The 12,220-nt window shown below is 36.6% G+C and overlaps 1 protein-coding gene across 2 annotated transcripts; it reads right to left on the minus strand.

Moving 5' to 3' along the window:
• Positions 1-977: 977 nt before the first annotated feature.
• On the minus strand, positions 978-9,548 carry LOC104893401 (nifU-like protein 2, chloroplastic). 2 transcript variants are annotated; one of them, XM_057395079.1, is made up of 5 exons: positions 9,276-9,548; positions 9,099-9,195; positions 3,425-3,735; positions 2,192-2,296; positions 978-1,288 (listed from the first exon to the last, which is right to left on the minus strand). In XM_057395079.1, exons 1-5 carry the CDS (start codon positions 9,363-9,365, stop codon positions 1,097-1,099), a joined length of 795 nt encoding a protein of 264 aa, XP_057251062.1. In that variant the 5' UTR covers positions 9,366-9,548; the 3' UTR covers positions 978-1,096. The 2 variants fall into 2 exon arrangements, with proteins under 2 accessions (XP_057251062.1, XP_010677806.1); XM_010679504.3 differs by lacking the exon at positions 2,192-2,296 and having other exon boundaries at positions 9,276-9,544.
• Between the last annotated feature and the right edge of the window lie 2,672 nt (positions 9,549-12,220).

Genomic DNA, 12,220 nt, shown 5'->3' on the forward strand with positions numbered 1-12,220 from the left:
TGTGTTTTGTTTTTACACTGACAATATTAGAAGACTCCTCTGAATCGCCTTTTTTTTGGGGTCTTTGAAGTACAAGACTCGGAAGAATCTCTAAATTCGAGCTTTTCTTTTACATGCAACCCAGATCCAGCCTTAATAGGATCCTTTTGAGGGCTTTTAATTTGCTCAGGCCAACGAAACTTAAAAGTTGGTGTTTCTTGCAAACCGTGAACACCACGAAGAATCTCAGAAGATGTATACGAAAACCCATTTTCACGGCGATCTAAATTCCTTAGAAGCGATGATTTTTAGAGCCCTCAATCGTATCAAAACCAAACAAAATCAGTTGTATTCCACGAATCCATTGAAAAAATTGCCAAAGAAAATCGCAAAAAGTTGGGGACTTGAGGTTTTGGTGTCTCGGTGAATTAGACAACGAAATAAAGAAGTCTAGGGTTCTTAGCAACACGAAGAAAACAGTGAGAGAAGTTCAAAAATCAAAAGTGAACATGAGAGAAGAATGAAATTCGAGAACTTGGGGGAAATGTTTTTTAGGTTTCTTATTTTCAAGGGGGGTTAGTGTTTGTAAAAATTTAATAGATTACATGAGGTGTTAGTAAGCGTAATAAGGTGGAAGGTAATTAAAGAATGATGAAAGTATAATAAAAAGGAACAATTTTTTACCATTTCTAACTATGTCACTTATTATGATATTTTCCAATGAAGAATATCTGCCACTTATTAAAAAAAAACTAAGTAGAATACTAGCCCTTTAACTATTGAGATCCATTAAAAAAAATTCGGGAGCTCTAACAGTTAAGTTCTGTTTAATATTTTGCTCCAAGGTATCCCTTTCTTTGCCAATTTGACAGTTAGAAGTCTTGCATAACTACACATCACTGCTGTGCTGCCTGAGATACTGAGCCTTAGGAGCAATACAACTTGAATTGATTTTAATTTGCTAATGTAAGAAAGAAATATGTTACGGTACTTTCAAGTTGAACAAGATAAACTAATTTGAATAAACCTGTACAATTATACACATACATCCTTCAAGAATCAAGACTTAGATACAAAACTATTATGGCTGTAGCTGTAATAATCAACAAAACAAACATCAGGATAAAAGTTGGACAGCTGCAATGGTAGGGATCTTTTCACGTAATTTCTGCGTAACAGCCACCCGAACAGTCATCACTCCAGCAGCTGGACCAGTAATTCTCACTTTCACTATTGGTTCTTCGATTGCAACAAGCTCCATAGAGCCACCAGCAGCTCCTACAAGGTAAGGCCTTATTTCTTCAAGAACCTGCAAAGACTTGTGAATATTACTAATGTATGTCTCCAAATGTATAGCCAATATCTAGCTCCCAAAACCACTCAAAATTCACAAATATCGACAATCTTTAAGAAAATGGAATTGCCAGTATCACCAACTTCGATTCCTCACTCTTGTAATTTTTTCATTAATGCAATACTGTTATGTGCGTATAATATTGGAAGTACATTATAATTAATTTAGTTTGGAGAGAAAGTAAGTGAGTAGCTGTATAAATATTGGAGATCAGAGGGGCATGCGAAATTAATTGAGGATTTCATTTAGTGTTAGATTTGAAAGTGTGTCCAGTCACTTGAAAACTTAATATCTATCTTTCACATTTGCTGTAATTCTCACTTTATCAATGAATATCATCTTCGTTTAATTAATCTGTTCAGAAGCCAGTTCATAACAGATACCTGATATCCACCATGACAACTGTAAATATAGACTACCAAGTGTTCAGCTCAGCAAGTGCAATCTATGTGAGCTAATCATACCTGACAAACTTTGCTTATTCAAATAGAACCCAGTGAATCATTACATTCAACCCGGATACGCCTTCAAATCATACCTGACAAACTTTGCTTATTCAAATAGAACCCAGTGAATCATTACATTCAACCCGGATACGCCTTCAATCTATCGTCTCATTGTGAAAAGGAAAGACGTAAATGTTTCCCCAATATCTGTTCACACCTCAACAAGAAATTCTTTTACGTCAGTTTGGGCTACATTCTTCACTGGATTCTTCTAAAACTTGAATAAGCAAAGTTTGTCAGGTAAAATTGGCTCATATAGATTGCACTTGCTGTGCTGAATGCTTGGTAGCCCATACCTGTCAGTTGTTGAGAAAAGGAAAGACGTAAATGTTTCTCCAATATCTGTTCACACCTCAACAACAGATTCTTCTACGTCAGTTTTACATATCAAACCGGAAAAATGAGAACAAGTTCGTTTGCCAGTGTACAGCAGCACCATGTCAATATGGATGATTAACTACACCAGCAGATCAATGACCATCAAAGAAAAGAACATTGTAAAAAAGACAGAAGCATTTCTACTACGATAAAAGATAACAACGATATTCAGAGACAGCCAGACTACTGGCCTATGTGCAAGATTAAGATTATGATACACCACAACTGCATCAAGTAATTTCATTTGCTCATTGTCAGAAAAAAGGTAACAGTAAAGACACCCACGCATTAAGTCAACCATGCAATCTCAATGAAATGATTGTGGTCTCAGATGTTAGCAAATGGCTAAACCCAGTATTCAAGTAATTTGAAACATTCTATTTGACATGAAGTCAGAAAAAGGAGGGCCTGCTAGAGAATGCAAAGAGGTGTGCTTTCCCTTGTTACTCGAGTCTTCTAGTGGCATCTAAAGTTTAGCCACTGTGATCTAATCCAGGTCAGATATATATGTTCTGATGTCCCCTGCAAATGTCTGTCAAAAACATAGAAACCCAACTAATTAAAAGTCACTTCAGCATCACTGCCTCAAATTTACTTTTTCTCTCCTGGCCAAATTCAGTGATTTTTAGGCTTGAACAAGATAACCTCAAAACTATACATCAGTAAAAAGAGCAAATTCATTCTGTTCTCATACATGACCTGAACAAACTCTAGAAAACCTCACACAGAACTGAACCTTATAAGTCCATATTCTAGTCAATAGGTGTTATCACTGGTATCCAAGGCTCAAGGAAACAGAAGAAGGGCACCATTTAAAGCCATAGCTCTCCATAAAACTCACTATGCATTTAATGTTCTCTTGACAGTTTCCACATACTCCCATCTCATTAAACCATTCAAAGTTCCTTATAGCCATTGGTTATTTTCTATAGTCTATAGATAAACCCCTGGGAAGGATGTTGGAGTGAACATTGTAAAAGAGGACCAAAGACAAGCTGTCAACCCCTATGAAGGATGCCAGAGTAAACAATGTAAGAGAGGAACAAGCACAACCTCCAGTCTGGGGGTGTATCTTAAAGCAGTTACAAGTTACAACCATGATCTTAATTGTGTTGATTTGATTAGATAACAGACAAAATATCGAGGAAATTAAGTACCAATATATGATCTAATTTTTTGTAAATAATGACTTGGAATCAAGACATACCTTTTCTATGTTTTCTTCGTTTAGCTCAAGGCCAGTTTCTTCATCAGGAACTGCTTCAACTGCAACTATCTCAGGAATCTTTTCCATAAGCCGGCGCTCGATACCCAATTTCATGGTCGTTACAGAACTCGGACAGGATCCACATGCTCCTTGTAACTTCAAACGAACAACATTACCATCAATTTCGTGTATGGCAACGTTACCCCCATCAGCCATTAAGTACGGCCGCACTTCATCTAGTACAGTTTCAACATTTTCCTCAGTTAGGGGCAGCTCCAGAGCTGAGTTAGGAGTGGTAACAGCTCTAACCACTGCACAAAGATAAACATTCAGTTATTGGACAAGAACTTTGACTAAAAAGAACACAAATAAAAGGAAAATTAACATAAGAAAATGTAGTACTATGAGACTGATATACTGGGTGTACACGTTATACTGCTAAGGGCTAATGATTTAAGATGATTTTGAAGCGAGGGCTACTTAAAGAACAACAATACCACATAGCCATAAGATGCATCACATTCTTTAGAGCACAATGGTAATGCCAGACTACCCTCTCTGGACTCCACAAGATAATCAAGTAATAAGGCAATTTAGCTGGCAAGAATTTCCAGGACCTGTTGAAGCGATCGATGCGATAAATATAATCACCTCATCAGTTTTAAGAGGATGTGAAGTATCGCAGATGACAGATTTAGCAATAGATTGCAGGGAATAGAAGCTCCTGTTGTATGATTGATGCAGGTGCAACCAAAAAAGGTGATTTCCTATGTCAACCCCCCCCCCCCCGGCCCCAAATAACGTAATACTGAAAACATTCTTTTACGGTACAAATGGTCACAGGAGCAACGATCCTACTTGCGTAGTTGCGACTTGGTTAATTGGGTTATATGGTGAAATCGAGGATCTAATTTTTAACTTTCATGAGAAAGATAGATTAAACATGGATTGCTGAGGGAGGCTAAGTTAGATTTTCAGGGGACCTGTGCTCTATAGCATAAGCATAAGGGTCATCTGACAACTTCAGGCAAGACCAAAAGCGAACACGTCCAAATCGCACCAGGCAGCACCCAAGATGAGCAATTATCAACTTTAGTTAAAGCAACAAATGGCAAGGCCAGACTGTGCTAAATAGTACAGTCGTTTCAGGTTGCCAGCAAGTCCTCCCCATTCCAGACAATACAAGCCTGGTCCCACCATCCATCTCCTGACTACTGTCAGGTGCTCTGTTTTGTGCAACGAAAAATTTTGTTTTAAGTCTAAGTAATACGCACCCCTTCCCTCAAAAAAATCTCAGCCTTAGAAATTCATCTAATACATGAGATTAGCCACCAAGTAAGGTTTTACAAGGTCTTCATCAGCCTTTGTATGCATAAGACTTTTATATCTCACTTAAAGTAGTCTATGAGGATTAAGAAGCCTAACTTACTAAACTTTTGCAGAGAGTGTTCAAGAAGAAGATAAGTCCTTCCAATCTTTCTAGTATTCCTTGAGTCCCTTTAAGTTTGCCCCAGTTTCCTTTGTCCCTTTCAGTTTGACCATACCATATTCTTAGTATGTTGTCCGCACATCATAATCCATATTACTCTCACACTATATTTGGATAAGAGAAACTGGAGAGAAAGGCAAGGGAACAAGTTCCTTTATTTGGATAAAGGGTTAGGGAAAGGAAGGGGAGAGACAAGGAAGGATCCACTTTTCTTCCCTCTTTATTAAACACCATTCCTCCAAAATTGGAGAGATTTGGAAGGAAAATGAAGCTTCACCTCCGCCTCCCTTTCTTTCACCTCCGCCTCCCTTTCTTTCCCCTCCCCTTCCTCCTCTTTCCTCCCCTTCCTTTCCCTTACATATTGCTATCCAAACAAAGTGTTAGTAGGAGTTTGGAGAAAGACAAAGAAGTACCTCACATGCTCTCCATCTGCCCAGCTATTAATAAAGTGTAAAGCCCCCTTTGAGCAAACTTAAAGGGACGAAGGGAGTATTTATTGTGTTTAAGATGGGAAAAACACTATCAGCTATGCTGGTGCAAGTGTTAGTGATCCCATATTTTAACTTTCAGGCTCATACTCATTTGTGCTTTGTTTGCTTGAATATGCATAATATCAATCGCTACAAAATATTCTCTTCGGTCATTCGGTGTTTACTTAAGGTGTTTATTTGGATGATATTTTGGATGGATGGTGATGTCATTTTGATGGTGAAACTTGTTTGCAAGTTGGAGGTGATCAAGATGGCGACTTGATTAATATTGCAGCCTAAAATTCCATCATTAGGACATCTAAATGTCTGAGTAGGCCATTGTAAAAGAACCATTGCTACTGGACAAAGAAATCTGAGCTCTTACTCAGCAATTAAACCCTGTTCCAAATTATGTTTTTCCTTACCTAGGATTTGCACAAGATACTCTTCACCTTTTGAGAATGTAAGAATTAAATGTTGGCAAAAGTAATGGTTTCAGATTCTGCATCTCTACAACATCCTAAAGTACACAACCTCGATTAAAGGTCTTATCCTCAATAAAGAGTATATCAGCTCTTACATACGGCTGATTTCAATGCATAAGCCTCGATCAATATTGGTTTATCGAGGTTCTATAAGAGAAGAAAATGCTACAGCTCTACAATCTAGAAACTAATTTTGTGGTCTGTAAATATATGATGAACTAGCATCACAAAGGTAGATAAAAGAAGCAAATTAAGGAGTAAAACTGATATTTGATTCATAATATGGAATTTGACACTGAACAAGATAGTAACAAGCATTCGAGAGGCTTGTTTCTCTCCCAAAACTAAACTACTAAATCCTCCAATATTTTCTGCATACTTTTCTCTCCCTCATCTCGTCTATTTATAGTCTACTTGCCTTATTCCCCAAGCCAACATATTAACTAGAGTATATTACTAAAATACCCCTGTCCCCCTAGGCTAGTCTATTACAAAATATCATTTTCTGCATCTCCACAACAAAACTGCTAATCATGGATGTACTCTAAAGCCACATTACATCTGTGTTTGTTTCTTTCTCTGTGAAAGACTTACCTGATTACCATTTTTCTTAGATTTCCCCAACACCCTCTCTCTACAAACAAGGTATATGAAAGGGGGATATTTGGGCCTCCCTCATTTTAGGTCGTGAATAAAGGAGCTGAGTTATCATTTGTTGATTTATGGGTTGAACGAGATAGGTTGAATAATTCATAATAGAAAATTCATTTATTCCATTATAACGCAGAGTTTTACTTTTTAGCATCTAGCATGCTCGTCGTTGACAAACCTCGTAAAATAATTCTAATATAATCATGAAAGACATTTTAAGATTTGTATACTTCTTCTCTGACTTTGAAAGCTATTGACAAACTCCCCACATCCTATTAACCAGGTCCTGACAATGTGAAATCTTGGAATCCTGAAGTCAGACATCCAAAACTATAAATGTGTTTTACCAAATATGTGGTGCTCAAGTCCTATGAATGAATGAACTTCATTAGTTGTTTAAATTAGTTCATAAGCTAACTCAAAAGGCAAGAGAATCATGATCCAGTTCATATGTTTTACAACGTAGCTTGCAGAGAGATGAGAGAAAATAGGGTAAAAAGTAACACATTCCGATCCATCTTATGGCACAGAATTAGGAGTGAAAAATATTTAACGGTAAGTCCAAACCAGACTTGCACTTTATTGGCAATTTTAAAACAAATGCACAAACAACGCTAGTCAACAGTTAAGAAAAGGATAGTAGATAGTAACAAAGTGCGGATAATTTGTCACAAAAGAAATTTCCACATCGAAACCCACCTAATAAGCTGAGACAAATCAAACATCTTATTTAAAGACTTATAGCCTTATTTTTATGGCACAATTTTCTGAGAACAAATTAGCCACAGATGGCCTCCTTACCCCAATGGTCCTAAATCTTGGAGCAATTCTTTCCCCTCATTCAAATTTCTAGAAGAGGCTTTTGGATGAAACCTAGTGGCAAGGAACAATACTACCATGTGCAACCTCGAGTGCCTAAATCAAAGTGATGATGGCATGGCCTAATGATTACTAGTCAGAACAAGATATCAACCAATCACTGAACCCCAGCCCATAGGAATTCCTCATATGCAACACTTCATAAAAGCTTGTTACATTTTAGTCCAGACCAGGCCTAAGGGATTGACGGAAGGCCACAATATCAATCATTTTCATTGGCTTTACCTCACTACAACAATTCTGACCCGAGTTCTGAAAAGTCCCCAAGCTAAACCATTAACTTCTATACCTGCTTCCAAGGGTTGAATACTGGATAGAAGACCAGAAATTAAGCACGGTGACTCCTGGTAATGAAACTAACAACTTAAGGAATAAGCAGGAACTAGCTCTAGACAGTGGTAGTCTTGACGTTGGTACTAAATACTTAAAGTCTTTTGCTGGGGGAAGATTCAAGGCAAAGCTTATGACCCTCCTAAATTAGTCAGACCCAAGATGGGGTGGGCTAGACTTGTATCATAATTCACAATGGCCATGCTTAGGCAATCATTTACTATGTCACTCACAATCCAAAGAACACTCATGACACATGATATGCACCAGATAGGGGGGAGGGGGGAGGGGGGAGTCTAGTGCTACACACAGCAGTGCACTTTTTGTGAAGGTGTCCAATCCGCTCCCATCTTTTCATTTTCCTTGTTCATAAATCCTTTAGAGAGAGCTGCAGAAGTAGGTTGAATTAAGATGGAATCTGGGGAGCTCTTTCACGTAATAGCTATGGGTTTTCAGGAATACCAAGCAACACAATGCTCCAGAAGTAACAGAATCCCCTCAAAGGAAAAAGGGGGAACATAAGGCAGCCCTCAAGGCTGCAGAGTCTAAAATATACAAAGAAAGGAACCTTCAATAATCTCAACCGAGGGGAAAAACTATTACTGAATACCAGGAGCAATAAGTACTCCTTTAGTACTAAGCTCCAAAGCACTGTTGGCGTAATCACAGTTGTATTCAGGTAGCTAGGGTACTATTTCTTATTTTGTTGATGTGCAAGGGGTACCACATTAATCAATTGTTTAACATATTAGCTAATAAATTCATTTTAAAAATAATTCAGGCAGCTTTAAACAAGAATGACATACTGACACACTCTTATCATTCTTGTCTATGTATAAGCACAAGTCTTTTGCATGTCAAATCTGGGTATCCGTACAGCTCATAGTCTTGCTAATCTTTCAGCATACATGTTATGAAGTACTTTAAATGCAAAGGATATCTAAAGAAACCAAAAAATCAACATCCCAACTACAGAAACTACCATTCCACCAGCGTATAATGATACGCCATATATGAGGATTCAGAAACAATTTAATGATTCATGACTCCACGGAAAATAGAGTTCATTAACGCCCTCCAGAAATTGCATTTAACCCAGCACATTAGAACCGTACTTTTTAGAACTATTTACTCCATGCTATACAAGATACAACTCCAAAAATTGAAGAGATATTCAAAAGTATTATCAATCATAAAAATCACAACTTTTTGCTTATAAAAGTAGATTAACGAGAACAACTTTTCATTACAATAGATTATTGAACAAAATATAAAGTACCCTAATAAAATTAAAAACTGATTAGTAACAAACTGCCACACAAAGATCCATATGAACCAAGAAAAATAACAACAAAATCAGAAAGACGCACCTCGATTTCTAGGGAAAGAACGTGATCGGATGCCACCCACAAAACTGCAACGCACAAGATTAACGCATCTATGGTGGGACCCAAATAAGTATGAAATCTGTCAAAATATTAATAGCCCATGTTAGAATATAGTTGAAATTGAATAATTACATAGCATAAGAGAAAAAAAAAAGGGACCTTGGGATGAAGAGGAAAGGAAGGAACAAGGCGAGAACAAGAGGGTTCAAGGGTTTGTTGAAGTTTGTAGCAACATGATTGACTCAACATAATGGAGAGCTTGTTTTGGTGTACCACCGCAATAGTGGAATGGGAAATGGATATGGGAATTGTAGACCTAAATCAATTTTTAGAGTGGACAAACACAATTTTAGCTCATATAAGCTCTTCAATGAAGTTTGAGGAATATGCAGTAAAAAACGAAAAGTTGCTTAATGCAGATATGGTAAGGGCTCAAATTAACCCCCCCGAGACCTTTTATAACTTTCTATAGTTGGAAAAACTCAAAAAACATTATTAAAAGACACGGTTTCATTTTAATATATAATTAGACCTAGTCATTAAATGAATTAAATTAATCATCGAAATAAATTAACCTATTCACTATTGGTCTATTTTCTTTTTAATATTGGGCTTACCATTGTCTAATCTATACTAATATATTGTAAGGCGTGCGGAAACGAGGAACGGTGCCACGTGGCGCTCTCCCTAGGGAGTTTTAGTTCATGTAATCCATGTACAATAAAAAAAATTAGAATTGCATAGGATAGGTTTTGATCCCATGACCTCAAGTTCATGTATTAAAGTTTTAACCACTAGACCAAGTTTTATTTAGTGTTATCATATCAAAGTACAATATTAATAAATGAACATTTTTCTTGCCCGGGGCATAGCCCGGGCCTAATAACTGGTTTTAATTTAAAAGTAGGCGGTCTCTTACAACACAAACTCAAAGTATATATTCCCATTTGCTTTTTTATTTTCTGTTAGGAGATGTCCCATTTTCTTTGTTTATGTGAAAATTGTCCTAATTTTATGGTAAGTCTCTATTTCTTAACCTGCTAGGGTATGAACAATGTTAGGATTTATGTCCTCCATTGCTTGACTCTACTTAATATCGATTTATCAAATAATATTTTCATGTACGTTAAAAATTATTTAGTCTAGGTTGGTTCAGGAAACACACAACATACTATTCTTTTAGTGATATGTTATTAGGTAATCAAATTATTGGGAACCTAACAGGTTATTCAAATTAATCTAATTAATATTAGAATATTTCTTTAGGTCCTTGATTAGCAATAATAACATGTAGGTGATGAAAGCATTAAAGCTGGACAATCATATATCACGTATATGTATGAATAATAAATATTAAATAAATAAATAAATAAGAAAAGAAAAGAAAGGATCATAATGTACAATAGAAAGATTTTGTATTAAAGATCTACATCATGAAAGAAATAGTTAGTAACGTCAATATAAAAATAATAGATTACTCAAAGACCCTCGGAGTGTACCGTGGCTTGGGTCTGCGAGATTGACAACCTTTACGACGAGCAATCATGAAGCTTGAAGGAATGAATGTTTGAAGCATGTGCTTGTATGAATTTTTGTATTGAAAAGTATTAGTTCTGTAGAGAGAATTTGTATAGTCGTATAAGTCGAAGTGTTTGAGTGTCGAAACCGTATTAAAAGTCTCAAAATTCGTACGGAAATCAAGAGTATTTATAGGAAAAGCGAATGTGCCCTTCACGCGCCAACTACGCCAGGCGCAAGTGGTTGTTTGACGCACAATCACATGTGTCAAGCGCACATTGGTGCGTCCACTACAAAAAAAGCTCATATAGCGACGGATTTTTGGCAACGGATACATATCCGTTTCTAATTTAGAGACGGAATATTGATAATCCGTCTCTAAATTTAGGGACAGATTATCAATATCCGTCTCTAAATTTAGGAACGGATTTTTAAAATCTGTCTCTAAATTTAAATATGAATATTTTATTGCACTTCTTTAGTTTAGAGACGAATTTTAAAAATCCGTCTCAAATTTAGAGATGGATTTTAAAAATCCGTCTCTAAATTAAATATGAATATTTTATTGCACTTCATTAATTTAGGGATGGATTTTAAATATCAGTCTCTAATTTTAAATATAAATATTTTATTGCACTTCTTTAATTAGAGACGGATTTTTAAAATCCGTCTCTAATTTAGGGACGGATTTTAAAAATCCATTTCGAAATTTAGATATGATTTTTAGTTGCACATCTTTAATTGAGGAACGGATTTTGAAAATCCGTCTCTACATTAGGGACAGATTTAAAAATCCGTCTCTAAATTTGGGACGGATTTTTGAATCCGTCTCTAATATTTCTTCTACATATTACCAATATTACGTAGAGAAGTATACAAGATGTATTTGGTGTAGTTGGTTGGAGCTTCTCCTCGTTTCTTTGAGGTCACAAGTTCATTATCTACGAACAGCGGTTCTTGCGACTGTGGATTCACCTTATCCTTTCCCTTGTAGAGCTGAACCGAGTTTACTTGAGGGGTATTCCGAACTGGTAATGAGATCAACTTGAACTAGGTAGGTAATAATAGGTGATTAGATATAATCACGATAATATTAGGAACTATCTTGTAGTTAATTTCGTTTATTTTTAAAATTTTCAGTGAATTTAGAGACAGATTTTGAAAATCCGTCTCTAACTTGAATTAGCGACGAGGGTTCTAGAGAGGGACAATATCCATCTCTAATTCCGTCTCTAAGCCCATATAGCGACGGATTTGACCTATTTAGGGACGGAATTTGTCCGTCTCTAAATGGACTTATTTTTGTAGTGGTCTGACGCGACATGACCAAGCATCATTGCCCACGTGGCACACGGTTTGAAGAAGATAAAATTAACAGTTTGTGGATCGCACAGAAAAGTGCACTCGGCGCACGACTCTTTGTGACACACAGGTCTGATCTACGTGGCAAGCTTGTCCCCTTGGAGCACTATTATTGTGTGCTCGGCACACATTGGTGTGCCAAGCTTACCGCCTTGCTTTTGACACGTTTTCACAACTTGTTTTGTAAAATGGGTTTTAAAGATTTTCTTTTATTTTTTAACTTC

This window comes from Beta vulgaris, chromosome 5 (assembly GCF_026745355.1).
Source record: "Beta vulgaris subsp. vulgaris cultivar EL10 chromosome 5, EL10.2, whole genome shotgun sequence".
NCBI lineage: Eukaryota > Viridiplantae > Streptophyta > Magnoliopsida > Caryophyllales > Amaranthaceae > Beta > Beta vulgaris.